General features: G+C 43.9%; 1 protein-coding gene across 1 annotated transcript in view; it reads right to left on the bottom strand.

The window, feature by feature from the left end:
- MED13L (mediator complex subunit 13L) overlaps positions 1-18173 on the bottom strand; it is a 154533-nt gene that overhangs the window by 13524 nt on the left and 122836 nt on the right. Inside the window, 12 exon segments of the mRNA XM_056518010.1 lie at positions 708-878; positions 1682-1840; positions 1939-2081; positions 5444-5667; positions 7155-7343; positions 7650-7871; positions 15165-15308; positions 15311-15405; positions 15408-15488; positions 16130-16295; positions 16671-16894; positions 17316-17322. Of these exon segments, the coding sequence (XP_056373985.1) occupies positions 708-878; positions 1682-1840; positions 1939-2081; positions 5444-5667; positions 7155-7343; positions 7650-7871; positions 15165-15308; positions 15311-15405; positions 15408-15488; positions 16130-16295; positions 16671-16894; positions 17316-17322 (1825 nt within the window).

Here is an 18173-nt window from a genome sequence, read left to right as displayed (position 1 = left end):
TTTACCAAGCTGAAACCAACCAGATTTTGTCAGGTTATTTTGGTGCAGACAGTCGGCGACATGTCTGCGCCAGAAAAATCCACATTGTACTGTGAAAAGCCAAAAAAGGGGTGTGGTATGTCGCAAAGGGGGCGTGGTCAGCCCAACAACAGGCATGGTTTCACAACCCGACCTATTTACTACTGAATTCACAGAAAATCCTGTGGATAAATGGCTGGAAATTTCCACCTAGAAAAAGCTGGTCAGAGAATGTTCCTGACTTTTCCCAATAGTAAATAGAGAGGAATCCTGCAAGTCTGAAACAACTTTTCCTACTAGTAAAAACCTGACACTAAGTAAATGAGGCCCATTATGTACATCAACTTAAAGGGGTTGTCTGAACTGCTGTTTTTTATAGCCATTTATCATGATAAAAGCCCACAGAGTACTAACCTGCTTAACCCCTGCCACATCCAACGCCACTGCTCCGTTCCTCTCCCCACGGTAGTAAACAAAGTTGGTGGGGAGAAGAAGAGCAGAGGAAAAAGAGTATAACTTGTCTGGGAGATTATTTATGAGAAAGTTACAAATTGGAATTCAACCTCAAAATACCAGTGCACATGTGAATGCAACATGCGCAGGGTATCAGCAGCTGACATGGTCAAAATATTCTCCCCAACCCATTTCTTATGGCACACAGACAAGCATAATCTCTCTCAGCAACTCACCATTATTAAAACCATCTTCATGTGGATAATGACTAGGAGCAACCTGGATTGTAGCTGAAGTAGGAAATACTAATATGTGGGTACAAGATGCATCTTGTGGGGTGCTGAGCTGAGAGGTCTGCAGATTCAAGGCTGTGCTGCGACCAAAGACAGATCCCATTGTAACAGCATCTGTAGGGGAAACCATTAACATTGGATTATAATAAGGCAAAGAATTATGTGCAAAAATACACTAACTAAATCCATGAAAAAAAACTTTAATGCAGCATTACATTTGCCTCCTTTATAGCAGCTTTGATCTTCATAAAAGCAGCTTTACTCGGCAGTCACCAACAGTCCTTTATTACAGAGCTGGGACCGTAGGTCCTTAGCGCATGCGTCCTCCATTACATCTCCCTGTGCACAGAGAGTTCTCTGAGCAATAGCTCGTTCCCTTTCCTGACGCCTCCCGGCGTTGCGATGGGTACTGTGGTCACTAGGGACAGAGAGCTTGCAAGCTCTCTGTCTCTAGCAACTGGCAGGAACACTGAGCCAGGAGGCACCGGGAGTGAGCGCTAGGTCAGAGAGCTCACCACGCACATGGGAGGCTAAATGGAGGGCAAATGCGCTAAGGACCTGAGTGTCAATCACACAATGGTCCCAGGGCTGTAGTAAAGGAGGTAGGTCTATCCGACTATTCGTGACTGCTGAACTAAGTGATTTTTACGAAGATCAAAGCTGCTATAAAGGCGACAAATGCTGCATTACAATTCTAAAGCCCTTTAACTTATCAGTTTATATAGCTCATAATTCAGCACTGTAACTTAGGGCTTTATTTTTATTTGTTAAATTGAAAAAGTGCAGCAGCCAAATTTTGTACGCATTTTCTGCTTACAAAAGATGCATAAGCAAATGGATTTGTAGTGATAGAAGTTTTTATTCACTTAGAACTAAACAATACAGTGAGAGCTATGGTGAGGAACATGAAATCTTACCTGGCATAACAATAAATGATCCCTGTGGCTCCATTGCTACAAGGCAGGCACTAAGAATAGATGGCGAGTCTGCAGCAGAAATACCACACATCCTACATGCTTCTTTCAGCTGACGGCTAATGTTCTGTAGTGAGCATTCCCCCAGCAAAATACTCCAGTCTGTAACACATAGTAAAACCATTTAAATATGGGGGAGGGAGGGGGGGGGGGGGGGGGGGGGATTTATGCCCAGGACAACATTTTCTCTATGCATGTACCTTTCAACTCGCCATGGCCTAGTCTTCCTAGGCGCCCAATTACAACTCTCCAGGGCAAAGAGGTCATCTGCATTAGTCCCACACACCACTCCCACAATTTTTGTAATCCAATTTTCCGTGCTGAAACTTTGCTTCTTCTGAACCTAGAAGATCAAAAACATTATCTTTACCATAAAACCTATCAAAGTCTGTTACAATAACAAGACAGCCAAAAGTTTTTGAAAACGTACACAAACATACCACACAAAGGCGTCAGTGAGCAAAGAAAACCAAGGAGTGGCGGCACCACTTCGATGATAAAAAAAAAAAAAAAAAAAGTCTGCTAGGACTAAACTGCAACTGAGACTACACACCTTTCTGAGAACCAGTGTGAAGATGGGATTGCTGGCTGAAAAGACAGCAGAACGTCTTCTCCTTTCTAAACCTGTTCCTGCAAAATGGTATATGCTACCGAAAGTTCATAAGTTGCTGAGTCAACCCCTGGGCGACTAATTGTTGTGGGGATCGGCTCAGCGACTCAGTGTCTTTCCAGCTATCTAGAATGGCTTCTGTCCACTCTCCTTCTGGGAATTCCATCCTTCTTGTGTGACACGAATGACCTGGTGTCAGCGCTGGATAGGTTAGTATGGCAGAACAGATTCCTCTGCCGTCGATAGATGTTGCAAGCCTGTACACCCGCATCCCTCATGATGCGGGTGTACAGGCTATGGAAGTTTTCCTTTCTCATACTGACAGATCCCAATCATTTGTACACTTTGTTTCTGCTTCCCTGAAATTTATTTTGGAGAACAATTTCTTCATGTATGACACACAGTGGTATAGGCAGACACGGGGGACAGCTAATGGGTCCCCCGTGTCTTGCACATATTCAAATGTTTTCTTAGTAATTTTGGAGAGTTGGCTGATCTTCTCTAGTGCCAACCCATTCACTCGTCACATAAAATTATATCTTCGGTACGTGGACGACGTGCTTGTGATATGGGATGGCACTAGAAGAGTTTGATGTCTTTGTGACTTATATGAATTTGAACAATCACGCGAATATGCTTTTAATTAGCCATTTCGGTGATACTCCCCTTGATTTCCTCGATGTTAGTATCGACATTGCTAATGGCAACATAGCCACGTCTGGCTACAGGAAAGAAATGCCGAAAAATTCTAAGCTAACACCTACGACATGTAAAAGCTCAAACTCTATTCCTTATAGCCAGATGGTTAGGCTTAGATGAGTTAATAGTGATTTTGATATGTTTTTACAGCAAGCTCAAGATCTTAAAACCCGATTGATTCCTAGAGGTTATCCTGTGCCTGTTATAGATGAAGCCCTAGACAGAGCAAAAAAGCTCAACAGGAATTCCCTTCTCACTAGTAGAAGACGAAGACGTAAAAAATATGACAAAAAAGGTTCATGTTAGTTTTCAGGAATACACTCCTTAATCAGAGCATTAAAAACTCAATACATAGACATTGGTTAATGATTGAGAAGGATACTGATTTCAATTCCGTTGCAATACATAAACCGATTATTACATTCAAGAAAACCGTAACAGTAGGTGACTATATTAAAAAAAGAAAACAACGAGTCCACAAAAAACCCACAAATTGGTTACATGACACTATCCCCCTAGGTAATTTCCCCAGCTGTTCATTTTGTCAGCACAATTTGGGTGAACGAAATTTCCGTGTAGGTGGTTATGAGGTCCAGGTTAACCAATTAATTACCTGTAGGAGTACCCACATAGTCTACTGCATTTTTTGTTCTTGTGGGAGATTCTATGTGGGAAAAACTAAAAGATCCCTCTATCATCGCATCCGAGAACATTTTCATTCTCTTAGAACAGAGAAGGGAGCAACACGGTTCATTTCCCTTTTTAAAGAAAGTCATTGCAGTAGTCCTGCTGAATTAAAATTTATGGGTCTTGAAAGAATTTTCCAGAGGACTGGGACAGATCAGAACACTCTGTTATTACAGCAGGAGGCCAAGTGGATCATCCGTTTGGATGCCACTGGAGCTCTTGGACTTAATGAGCGCAGCGATATTTCCCAATTCTTAATAGGAAATCTTGGTCTTGTTTCTTAGTTTTTTGCACATCTTGATTTCGTATTATTTTTCCTGTATTTGTAAAAATTTTTAATTATGCATTGAAGTATCTTACTTTTCTGCTTATTTTATACATGAATTGGTTTATTTTGTTGCTAAAGGTTTTTTCACCTGTGCACATGTACATAAACCCAGGGAACTTCTCCCTCAGAGAGTCGGGATGAAGCGTCCGTTATGAAGTGAAACGATTCGTTGCCCTTCTGCACACGCCCCACACCTGTGATCCACTCACCCATCCTGACCCTGAGCTGTATTGGAACGTTACCTGCATTCTAAACCTACAACTAGCACCCAATAAGAATCCAGAAATATAAAGTCAAAAAATGAAAATACTTTATTTAGAACATTTCAATATACACAATATGGGACCCACCCAATTAAAACAACCCACCCTTAAAAATGAACCCCACAAAAATAGACAGGGGATAGCTCATCTCTAGACCCTAGCATACATGAAAGAATCACAAAAATATCAATCGGGTGGGTCCCATATTGTGTATATTAAAATGTTCTAAATAAAGTATTTTCATTTTTTGACTTTATATTTCTGGATTCTTATTGGGTGCTAGTTGTAGGTTTATAGTTAGTTTATTCTAGCATTTATGGACTTTAGTCGGCGTATGGCCGGAATTGTAGGTTTGTAATTACCTGCATTCTGTTTGCTGATGTGCTAGCTTCCGAATAAAGCTATCATATGGTTTCCTGGACCGGTGAGTGCGTATATATACCACACAAAGGACTGCGTAATGAGCTTGTAAGTAGAGATGAGCAAAGTTACAGTGATTTGATTCATCACAAACTTCTCGGCTCGGCAGTTGCTGACTTTAGCCTGCATACAGTCCTAGGAGAGAGTCTCCTAGGACTGTATCCACCATTTCCAGCCCACTGAAGATCCTGAAAGCTGAACTAACTTATGCAGGCTAAAGTCAGCAACTGCCGAGCTGCAAGGTTTGTGACAAATCGAATCACTGTGGCACTCTGGTTGGGAAACACTGCTGTACACTATAAGAGGCTGAGTTGTGGACAAGACAATATCAATAACCTCATTGCTACCCAAGTAACAGGGAAAGACCTGGTTAAGACTAGCCATCAAGTGCACTTCTGTGGGAGCTGCACCGCAGTAGGCCAGAGCCACCACTAAACAAGAAACAGTGCTCTGCTTCAAGCCAAGCCAATGCACTGCTGTACAAATGAGCTGCAGGGGTGAAGGGTGTCTGCATCTAACTAGTCAGACATTGTTGGCCTATCCAGGGGATAGGCCACACATATAGAAGTCCCAGAATGTCTCTTCAACCGTTCTCAAAATATATTTTCAAGAATTTAACCATAGTTCTGCAATATACTAGTAATGCTTATGTTTTAATACAATCAGTTACCACTCTAAAACATTAACATGTCTCTTACCTATTGGGCACATGGATATTCACAACACAAGTCTCTAGCAGCTCTCCTTGTAAGTCAGTACAAGATGCCAAGAGCCAACGCTGGTCATGAGACAGGCAATATCCTACAAATAATACATTGTACTTCTGGCCAGCCTCAGCAATTGTTTCTCCTACTTCTGTCGGCTTGTCTTTTGTAGGGGCAAGCAGAAATGGCGGTGAGTATAGTTGCCCTGGGATTGGATGCTGAAGAGGAGAGAAAAAAAAAAAAAAGGTTACAATTTGAAAAAATACAGCGAATACTCAAAAACAGCTTCTGTATAAAAAGGAGATTGTTTTATTAGTAAAATCAGATGAGAGGTTTTAACGGGTTAGCCTTAGAAATATAGTAGACAAGTGGAGTAGTGATGATACCTTTATTGGCTAACTGAGAGGATATAGACTGCAAGCTTTCAAGACCTCTTGGGTCCCTTCATCAGGCAGGTTACAAAATGAATGTGAAGAACATCTTTCTTTAATACAATTCCAACTGACATGGTTATAAATGGTGGAAAACATAAGACCAAACTTATTTTGATAAGTCAGAGGTGACTGATCAATGAACTGTCTTACACTGGGATGAAAGCTTGCAATCTATATCCTCTCAGCCAATAAAGGCATCATCACTACTCCACTTAATAGTAAAACACATTCCTACATATTCTTTATATAGCCCCATCAGCTGCCTAAGGGTATGTTCACACTGGGGAATTGGAACTCAGAGATTCCACGCGGAATTCCACGCGGAAATGCAGGTTTCATGCGGAGGAGGAGTATCAAGTTTTTCTATTCATAAAATTTAATTTTTTTTCATGCGGAAATTCTGCGCGAATTCTGCGCCAATTCCGCGTGGAAATGCTTCCGACTCTCTATGGGAGAACGACGCTGATTCCGCCTGAAAGAAAGAACATGTTCTTTCTTCAAGCGGAACAGACTTCCTCGTCAGAATTCTGCTTGAGGAAATTCCTCAGTGTGAACTGAGGGGAAGAAATTCTGCACAGCTCTATGGGGATTTTCACTGCTGAATGATTTGGAGAGGAAAAGCGAGCAGAATTACTCGTGGAAATTCCTCTCCAATTCCTCAGTGTGAACATACCCTAACAAAATACAATAAGTAGAAGGCCTGCCCATACAAGATTACAATATATAAGGAATAGATACTGAGCAAGAGGCCAGAGAAAGGAATAAGCAGCTCTAGACATGTCAGGTGCTGGCAGTGGTGGAATGCCAGGCCGACATAAGCCAGCTTACAAAGAATCTGACACCCTGATCCCCCGCACTAAACCCAATACATTGAGTAACAGTGCTGGTGAACAGCGTTACAAAGAGGGGTCACTTAAATCTGTTGAGTATTTCACACCAATCTTCCTGCTGCACTGTGCTCCAGCATGCAATAGAAGCAGCGAGCCAGCTCACCCAGCTCCCCTGCCTCCTCTATATTATCCGTCCATCCCACCCGTCATTATTAAGCTAATGAATGCTGTGAGTGAGCGCTGTGCAAAATACCCAAAACTTTTACAGCAGATGATCGGATACTGCAATAATATGAGGAAACTGACAGTGTAAAACCACAATTCCCATAATGTAACTCTTCAGGACAATACCATACAACAGCAGATTTGCCTTCTAGGAAATCTGTTCCTTCTGGAAAGATAACTTTCCTTTTGGTGAGAGAGGTTATTTTTGAAAGTTACCTCAGAATATTTCAATACTGTATTAAGTGCAGCTGCTGGACCAAATCCAGTAAGTGGCTTGATAGGAATCTGGGAGGCAACTGGCCGATGACACTGGCAGTATACAGAGAAAGCTAAAGATTTCAAGTGCTGGATGTAGGAGAATGTTTCATCATTAACTGTCTGCAGTAGATACTGACATGGCACCACCTAGGAGAAGACCAAACAAAACAAAACAGTTAAAGCCACACAGAGAAAATTTCAAGCAGGATGGGTTCAGAAATGTAACTTTACAACAAATATAAAATTTGATCATGTTTAGACCGTAAATAGCGAGCGGCATCCGGACTGATTGACTGTAAAGTGCGGGGCACAGAGCAGCTGATCCATGGGGGGCCAGGTGTCACACAGTCCCATGGATTGAAAAATAAAAAAATTATGGAAGCCTTTAGATATGGCCTCTTGGACTTGCAACACTTTAAGAACAACACCTTACAGGTTGAAAAATCAACTTACCTGCAAGACACAGGCAGCACGAAGTGGTTCTGGTAAAATTTCCAGCATGTCAGTAAAACACCGAATTAGACCCAGCAGCCAGAAGTTTCCTGTGTGTGAGTCGTCTTCTGAAGTATATGTAAAAGGATCCACCATGTATATTACAACAGTTGGGGATAAGGTGATGCTTGCAGCTGGCTCTGCCACTGTTGGGATTCCAATTTTCTCTCTTTCTGTTGTACTGAGAAACCATAGAAAAATAAATAAATAAATAAAATAAAAAGTTTTCAATTCATGTTACACTGGTCTTCCTAAAATGTTTACAAATTCCGATGGATTACAATATTAAGCTGTTTGTTTCAGCACAAACTCTAGAACAGGGGTCTCAAAATCCCGGCCCGCGGAACAACATTTTGTTCAGGGCACCAGGCTGAGGCTACCTAATGTGGAGAATATGTGCTAAGGCTACCTAATGTGGGGAATCTGTGCTGAGGCTACCTAACGTGGGGAATCTGTGCTAAGGCTACCTAACGTGGGGAATCTGTGCTGAGGCTACCTAATGTGGGGAATCTGTGCTAAGGCTACCTAACGTGGGGAATCTGTGCTAAGGCTACCTAATGTGAGGAATCTGTGCTAAGGCTACCTAACGTGAGGAATCTGTGCGAAGACTACCTAACGTGGGGAATCTGTGCTAAGGCTACCTGACGTGGGGAATCTGTGCTAAGGCTACCTGACGTGGGGAATCTGTGCTAAGGCTACCTAACGTGGGGAATCTGTGCTAAGGCTACCTAACGTGGGGAATCTGTGCTAAGGCTACCTAACGTGGGGAATCTGTGGTAAGGCTACCTAACGTGGGGAATCTGTGGTAAGGCTACCTAACGTGGGGAATCTGTGCTGCACTACCTAAAGTGGGCAATCTGTGCTAAGGCTACTTAACGTGGGGAATCTGTGCTAAGGCTACCTAATGTGGGGAATCTGTGCTAAGGCTACCTAATGTGGGGAAACTATGCTGCCACAGGGGGGTTGGGGGAATGGGTGGGGGGTTGCTGGTGGATGATAGGGGTGCTACTGCTGGTGGGAGGTGTTGCTAACGGATGATGAGGGGCATTATATGTGAGGGGCGCATGCAGCCCAGCCTCACCAGGCCACTACCTCCAGCGGCCCCCAGATAATTTGAGTTTGAGACCCCTGCTCTAGAATATAAACACTGTATCAAGGGTTAAAGAATAGCTCTGACATGGCTTTAGATTTGCTCTCACCTAAGTGGCCAGTCAGGAAGACAGAGTGATAACTCATTCATTGCAGGGAGATAGTATTTTTGCACAATGTAATGATAAACTTTGCAAAAAACAAAAATGTGATAGGAAGGTCTGACACATCAAATTCCAGAATTATCCTTTGCTGAAAATCCATTAAAACATGTACAGACACGAATTAATAAAAGCACAAAAGTGTTTCAGTGTCCCTGTCCACGGCGTGTGGTCCTGTTCTTCTTTAATGGTAAACATCACCTGGATTAAAGAAATACTTTGTGCTTTTTACTATTCTGAATTAAAAATACAGCACTGGTTGGGCAGTAAGACCAATGAGAATGAGCAGGGAGCCGCATGCTTCTGCCCACTAACACATCAAGTTTTTTTTAAATGACATAAGGGGACAAAACTGGACTTAAGGCTCTTTTCACACAGCAGTATTTTGATCAGAATTTTTTTCATCAGCTGACTGCGGCATCTAGGTGGTTATTTGACGGGTGCCTGTTGTGTCTTGATTAAAAACTGTCTGGAGTAAAACAGTGCTGCTTAAAGTTGTGACTACATATTGCATATTTTGGACCCTCATTTAATCCCTTTATTGCAACACACATTTTCATGGATGCCTTTGGGTTTTCTTGGTGTGATTTTTGGAGCGTTTTTACTCACTTTTAATCATCATGTGCCATCCACACACCAAGATGTCCGATTGGTTCAGAATGCTAAACACACGAACATTATTTTTGTTCCCCTCTGCGATAAGAATCTTATGTTTTGGTTTTCTTTCCTTCAATATACTAAAATGAATCATATTATTTTAGCTTAAAGGGCCCGTTTACAGTACAAAATCTCCACCGGGAGAATTCATCTGTAACGTGCACCGGCAGAGCAAGCTGGCACCGGGACCAACATTTAGAAATGCGCCATAGACTACAATGCATTTCCGAGTGTATTCCGCCAAAAGCATGAACATGTTCATTCTTTTGGCAGAGTTTGGGATCCAGAATTTCTGTGACGCCTACTGCGGAAATGCCGTAGCGTGAATGGTGCAGAAACTCCCTATTGTAAACAATAGGAGGTTGCTGCAATTAATTTTCTACAGCAACATTACACTCAGAAAAAGGAGAATTTTTTTGTACTCACCCTAAAATCTCTCTTGTAGCCTTCATTGGGGGGACACCTAACTGATGGTATATGCTTTTGCCACTAGGAGGAAAAAAGAGACCATAAAAAAAGATGAAGAAACGGGTGGGTGCGGTGTCCCTCAATGAAGGCTATGAGAAAGAGATTTTACGGTGAGTACCAAAAAAAAATCTCCTTTTCTCGGTCGCTCTTCATTGGGGGACACCTTACTGATAAGACTTACCAAATCGGTCCCCTAGAGAGGGAAAAACCGAAAAGGAATCAGACCCAGAGACTGAACTCACGTGTCCACAAGGCCTGCAGACAAGCCCTAAGGTCGGAGACCCACTAGGCCCAGAAACGGAGCTCCCTGAAGATCTCCCATCCAAGGAGATGGACTAGGACGCCAAAGGAAGTGCCGTCCTCTGTATAGACCCAAGACACTCGGGTCATATTGAGAGACAAGAAACCACAGGAAAAAAAAAAGATGGAATTCTGCTATGGAGGGGTCCGGTGCATGAGAGCAAAGACCTGTACAGCCGCAGACCCAAAAAACCCTTTCCCAGGGGCCCGCCATGAGCACCCAGAAGGCGATAATAGCTGTACTTGGTGTAATGCAGACAACCTGAATGCCCTCCCATCCGGGAGGACATGGACCCCGAAGGAAGGAGCGGCAAACACCCTGAAAAAGAGGGGGGGGGGGGGCATCTCGGATATCGGAGAGTCCGGCAAGTAAACTGGAGACGTAGAGTCACCTGGAAGTCGAATGCCTGAAGAGTAAGGAAAACAGACGTCCGCGAAAACTCTCCGGACGACAAACTTCTATGAAGTGCAGAACAGAAAGACCGCCCGACTAATAGGATCGCAGAGTAGTCATGACCGGATCACTACACATGTCCAAGACCTGAACCATCACCAAGCCCAAGGAACCAGAAGAGCCGCCTGAAAAGAAAAAGCGTCACAGCTTCCGAGGACAGAGTCCAAGCCAAGGAGACCAACCAGTATAGACCCAGTGGGAGTACTCTGAAGAAACATCCCGCCAGAGTGGGAACGGAGAGAGAAACAAATGAGAACTCAGCTGGAACTCTCAGGGTCTGAGTACAGGAAGGATGACTCCAGAAGACTTTGGTGTCAGTGCAGTACAACTGACAGACAAAAGGGAAAGAAGTACACACCCTTCCAGGGAGATTGTAGAAACTACTCCAACAGAGGAGAGAGCCATGGCTGCGTCAGCAGCAGTAGATAACCAAAAAACAGAAAGAGAGCCAGGCTGTAATAGTGGACAGTAAACACACAGGCCTAGACAGGAAAAATCTCTGTTGAATGCTCTCAGCAAGTAAACAAGGGTCCCACCAGATACTTCACCTATTTAGTGGGAACAGCGATATGGCACCATCTTGGCTGCAGGAAAAATAAAAAATAAACTCAACAAAATAGTCCCTCCAGACGAGGGAAAACAAGGGTGGTCGAGATGAAAACTCAAGTACAGACCCATGCAAAGCACCCTGATCGCCATACCCCTGTGGAAAGGGGATTGGCAAAACACGTCAGGCGCAGTAGGAGCAGGGAAATGCTGCCCCACAGCCACAGGCCAAGTACTGGGTGGACGGAGCCCCCAGGCCCCAGCGGCAACCAACGCTGTCTGGAGGAGCCACCTTGTGTCCCAAGAGGGATCTGAATCCTGTACACTGGAGCTGGGCAAAAAATATAAGACGTGTTGCGAGCCATTCCTTACAGTAACGAGTAGGTGCTTGAGCCACCCCGGGCAGAAACCCCGGAAAAAACACCTGGAGGCATAGGCTTAACTGACTGACACCCCAGCAGGCCCCATGTCAGAACAGAAGTGCTCAACTGCCGCAGAACTGCGGAAACAAAATCACCAGAAGCCCCGAGGCTCACATCACCGAACAAAGGGAAAGGTGGGTTCTACACCTACAAAGCGGTCTTAGCATATGTAGGAACACAGACATGGGCACCCCACGAAAGCAGTGGGGTACCAAGACTGGAGAAACTAAAGAAAACCACAGATATCCAAGGGACCAGCAGGAACGGAGGTATGCCTCTAGCAGACCAACAGTGCAACCTAAGAAAGGAGAACAGAGTGATGCTGCTGTTACTGAGAAAGTACCTGGAACCTGCAGAAAAAGAAGCCCACACATCATCTCCTAATGGTGCCAGACACCAAGGCTGCAGACGCAGACTCAGGAGATGAAGAATGAATGTGGAGCAGGAAAAATGCAGACACAGTGACACTTACAGGTAGAAAGGGCCCCTAGAACCCACAGGTACATACACTGTGGAAATGCACCTGGAAGACAGACACCGGACTGCCGCTGTGGCATCGGCAGAAATGGGGGAGGTGACCAAGTGGATTAGAACACCATGCAGACAAAGCCTGGCCATGTGGCAAAGGGATCGTGGTCACGCCGGGTCCCGAATACGGAAACACACAGTGAAGAGAAATACCAGCCTGTAGACAGAGTAGCAGGCATGCAGAGAAGGACCTGGCCAAGTAGGTAACCCTGTAAACCAGTATGTGGTGCATTGCATAAGGCCCATGGGGCAACATGGGGTGACTCACCAGAAACTACATCACGGCAGTGGGTAACCTGAACTACCGTCCATGGGGTGAAAGTGTACGGTAGTTGCCCCGACGTAGTAGTAAGCCATGCGGAAAACAGTCTGGCCAGAAGGCATAGGATTCCTGAGCACCCAGGGTCACTCCATTCAACCTCCCAAAGAAAGCAGAGTACTAGAGTGCGGCCTAGCCAACGGGCGACCTGGTGGAGTAGAAAAACCCAACAGATGAAGGATTGTCCGACTGGTATCAATCCCGTATACCTGTAGGGACCCTACTTCAGATCCCTCACCTAGCCGTGGGGTACGGGAAAACTGGCTATGTCCGCGGCAGCCCAGAGGTCAACGACCAATGGCGGCGTTAACCGTGTACACAACAGTCTGGCTGAACAAGAACACCCACAGGCGTTTGGCGAAAAGGGAACAGTCAGACAGGCAATAACTGTGCCCCTTTGTCATAGGTGGGATGGTGGGGAGGCCGAGAAACCCCACCTTCTGGGAGATAGAGGGAGGCAGAGGAGCCATGGAATGCATCACCAACATCCCGTATAGTGTCCGTGGGACACGCTGGGTCAGTTCTACGCACACAGCGCTCAGCAGTAAGGGACCGGAACTCCAGCCGCAAAAACATCAGTTGTGCGACGTGTGACAAGCGGCAGAAGAAAACATGAAGACAACTGTCTGGTTGACTGGCGTGGATCCACAGTGGACAGCGAGTCACACCCTCGGGCACCCCGCACAGCGATGAGGCACCGGAACTCCAGCCGCCAGACACAACAGCCGTGAGAAGTATGACAGGCGGTGTAGTAAACGATGCAGACAGTTGTCTGGTTTACTGGAATGGATCTATAATAGACAGCAAGCCATTCTGGCAGCACCTCGCACAATAGTGAGGTACCGGAAGTCCAGCCGCAGACACACCAGCCATGAGATGTGTGACAGGTAGTGTAGGAAACCATGACCACTGTCTGGCTTAATGGTATGGGTCCATAGAAGACCGACGGACACCTCACCCAGCAGTAAGGTACCGGAACTCTAGCCGCAGATACATCAGCAGTTTGATGTATGACAGGCAGTGTAGGCAACCATGCAGTCCACTGTCTGGCTTACTGGTATGGATCCCTAGGAGACAACGGAACACTCCATCGGACGCCTCACACAGTAGTGAGGTACCGGACTACAGCCACAGATACGTCAACCCTGTGATGTGTGACTGGCAGCACTGAAAAACAATGCAGACCACAGTGTGGTTTACTGGTAAAGGTCCATAGTATACTACGGGTCACTCCATCGGGCACCTCGCACCAGCAGTGGGGTACAGAGTGTGAGCAACGGACGCGGCAGCAATGAAATGAGTAACAGGCGAGACTACTGTCTGGCATAATAATATCAGGTCTAATCCATGCCCACACGAGAATATTCCCATGAGGGCCGTGCGCTGGATGAGGGGATCCGTAGCACTAGCCGCAGATGCGATAGCCTGTGGAGAAGGGAATCCTATAGCATGACATGCCAAGAACCCCCTAGGACTGATGGCCAGCAGACCAGACAGATCAGGAATCTTAAAGAATCCTGAGCATCTGGCAGGAACGCAAAAGAACTTGCTCATTGTATGGCACTCAGTGGTAGAAGGGAACATATTGCTGGAATATGACCCCCAGGTTCCAAGGAAATTTGAATCCCTGGTAACAACCTGCCACAGCGGTTTTCATATGCTCCACGACAGGGAGCCACAATACCGGATTAGAAAAGATAAGGCCGGTTAAGGCTGCAATAGAAATAAAATTGCAATCCAAGTATTGACCACAAGAGGGTGCCAAACACCATCAAAGGGTCTGAGAGACCAAGAAATATCCTACGTATACAAATATGATATGGCCGGCCAAGGCTGCAATAGAAATGAGAGTGCAATACAAGTTTGGCCACAAGAGGGCTCCAAACTACAGCAAATGGTCTGAGTTTAAAAAAAAATGTTTTTTTTTTTTGTTTGTTTGTTTTTTTACAGGGAAGAAAAACAAAGATACATGCGGGCAGCCCCAGAAGCTGTAACGGTACGGAACAGAATGCCTACCAGCCCCTGCTAAGGCGCCACACAGCTCCAAGGCCAAGCTCTTGCCGGCCGCAGCGCAGGGGGGCCGACGGAGCTGCTAAATTCTACATATGCTGCCGCCGGGCATCTCTCAGTGCGGCCGGCACCTGGGAAAAAACGACGAGAAGGAACAGCAAGGCTGTTCAGAGGTGAGCTGGCAAAAACTCCTGTGGAGGAGCCGCTGTAAAATGCCGGCAGCTGTCCTCCACAGGACCCAGTATGCATAAAACACAGCTAAAACTGATTACCTCACTGAAGGTGGGCGGGTATATCCTGCCAGTTAGGAGCCGACTCCTTTTTCCTGGCGTCAGCGCCCCCTAGTGGCAAGAGCATTTACTATCAGTAAGGTGTCCCCCAAAAAAGAGCAACCGAGAAATACCTAGTTTCAATGGGCCCTTAAAAGTCAAACTAAAAAGGTATTAAAAGTGTTATATCAAAATATTAAACAATCTGGTTTACACAGTATGCATTCACAATATATTATTATAACCCTACCCTTTCAGGTGTTTCTAGTTGTGTGGAAGGTGGATTTGATTCCACCTCTACAGTGGGCTGGCTTACTGCAGAGCGCTCGGCAGAACTGGAAGAATTCTGCGATGTGCAGGTGTTGAATGTTGCAGGAGCAGAGGCATTCCCAGGGGGGCAGTAGAAGACGATGAAGACTGTGGTGCTGAGCCAGTGCCATTAGGAGTAGAACTGAGTGCAGAGTTGGATGGACCAGAAGGTGCGGCAGGACTTGTGTATTCTGTGTACTTGAACAAGCTTGGCTTTTAGGAGGTAGTAACAGACTGTTGTCCAGTTGCAGAGAAGAAAGATAGGGGGCTATAATAAAACATGAAAAAATATAAATTAATAGGGACAACAAAAACACAACCTCTTTTTCCTTTAAACATACACATATTGTAGGTCAATAGCCACATACTGGATTGCAAACAACTGGGAGAATTTAGAATGAGGCCAGTCAATGTTAGGCTTTCAGGCCGCTAAGAAATCTGCATACTCATAAGGTCTGCTCAATGTCTGTCCACAATCCTCTCTATTGAAAGACTGATAAATCTTACAAGGACTTACATGACAGCTTTGTTTACTATGTTTTAAACAACTTTATATTTTATACAATGGTATTAGCATAAGAAAGTTGCTAAAAAGTTGTTAATTCCCCTTATACTGATTTTGTGAACCCTTAAAGAAAAATCCATTTACTCATAGCTGAAATAGAAAAAACTCCTCAGTATTAGAAACTAAAATACTTCCATATATCCCAATTTCTATCCTAACAGAAAAAAATGCTTAATGCCCTGATTAAATGAAAAGAATTAAAGGCGTAGTCCGGAGAACTGAACTTAGACACTTATCCCCTATACACAGGAGAGGGGTTAAGTGTGTGGGGACAGGGGATATATGTCTAATAAGTTAAGTTCCCAGGACCTACCCCTTTCATTTGAAAACTAAAAATTACTGACCTAGGTGCTGCCGGCAGGTTTGAGCATACATTTGAAGACGAGCGCGGTTGTCCAGGTCTTCATTGGCTGAATCCTCACCAGATGCTTCACTTGTAGAGCAGCCAACCTTCATAATCCCATCACACAGAACCTTACAGATTGGTCTGTGCTGGCCAAGGCGGCACATCTGTAATATTACAAAGGGAACAATGCTATGTTTATTTCTTAAATTAAAAAAAGAAGAAAAACTATTTGCTTTACCATTGGAGGAATATTCTTTTGGGGGAAACACTGGCAACCTGCATCTGTCACCAGTGCATAGCATCTACTAAGAACAGTACTGACTTTTAAAAGGGTAAATATTCGGACAATAATACTTTGCACAGTATACCTAGACGAATAGATAAATTAAATGCCAATAACCACAAAATGTGATTTTTAATAAAAAAAAAAAAAATGTATAAATAAATTATAGGTAAATAAATTTACTGTCAAACTGCAACATAACTAATAAAGCTTGAATTTTATGGAAAGAGTTAAAAGGAAGACTCCATGTGCTTACCTCATACACTGCACTCAAATCACTAAAGAAGGCTTTTGCTCCATCTACTAAGGCTGGATTTTCTGGACATAACACCAAGTATCCTACATCTCGCTGTCCACCGTATGGCTCGAGAAGCAGACGCTCCCAGAAGGGAAGAGAGAATGGAGCTATGGTAAGGAAGTCTTTGTCATAACCAACTAAGAGGTTGGGTATGGGCAGTGGTTCTGGAGATTCTTCAGATCCTAAATACATGAGAATAAAAATAAACAAATCAATACCCCTTCCTATAAAGAAACATGTGGAAAAGTTTTACTAAAGCATGGTAGAGGGAAGAGAAAGATCTAATTATTATGTTAGCATGTAATCTAAGTAGCATTACTACTGTCAAGAAGCAGTAGCAAATGCAAATATGATTTTGGGGGCGTATAAAAACAAAACATGATCCCAATCTAACATTGCTCCTCTATAAAGCCAATGTAAGACCGCATCTTTAACATGTATTTTGGGCTCCACATTGTAAAAAAGGATAGAAAGAGAGCTGGAGACAGTTTAAAGGTATGAGACTAGATTATAGGATGGGAGTCCTTTTATTTAGTACAAGGCTAGAGAAAAAAAAAAAAAAAACACGACTTGTTTTGAAAGGGGTATTCAGTTTCCTCACACTACAGAGCTAAAGAATGGAAAAGAAAAGGCATCTGCAGAGAAATTAAATTCCCAACAATGTTTCTATACCAAGTGAATAGACAACACACACACACACACTATATATATATATATATATATATATATATATATATATATATATATATGCGATTGTTGTGGGGAAAATAAAGACTACCCAGCTTTTCTGAGATCCATGACCTGACTGGTGCTGTGTTTTTGGATATATATTAAACATATACATACACACAAACTTCCAGACGGTCCTAAAACCTAGCATATTGTTGACAACAGATGTGTACCTGCAGGAATGAATTCCCTGAATCTGTTAACTATGTCATGCTCAGAGATGCAGGCAGATAGCGAATAGAGAGAAGGAAAAAACAAGGATTCCGGTCTCTTAGCTAATGGATGTTTGCAGAATTTTAATATCATGTTTTGCAAGTTCAAAAGTAGTAGAAGCTGGACTGCGCTGCAGAATGCATGCCTTCCCCCACATAATTGACGTACAGGGTTTGGTTTCCTTCACTAAGCCATGGACATCATTCATGTAGAGAAGACAGTGGGTGGAGAAGCGAGGAGGTGCAGAATCTACAATTTCCAAGCTTCTAAAGGAAAATCATTTTTTTTAAAACTTCAAAAAAGCCATAAGCAGAGAGAGCATCATCATTTGTTTTACATCAGCTCTATGACCTGCCACTTCCGAGCATTATATAGAGCTGACAGATTTTAATTTTTTATGTTTTTAAATTAAGGAAAACACTAAAATGCTGAGAAACATTAAAAGTTACACAACAACTTGAGACACAAGCAATATACTTTTAAAGAACACAGAAGTGTGAAGCACATTCATACCATAGG

This window comes from Hyla sarda, chromosome 1 (assembly GCF_029499605.1).
Source record: "Hyla sarda isolate aHylSar1 chromosome 1, aHylSar1.hap1, whole genome shotgun sequence".
In the NCBI taxonomy this organism is placed as follows: domain Eukaryota; kingdom Metazoa; phylum Chordata; class Amphibia; order Anura; family Hylidae; genus Hyla; species Hyla sarda.
The sequence above is the reverse complement of the archived record's forward strand: the minus strand, read 5'-3'. Positions and strand labels throughout refer to the sequence as shown.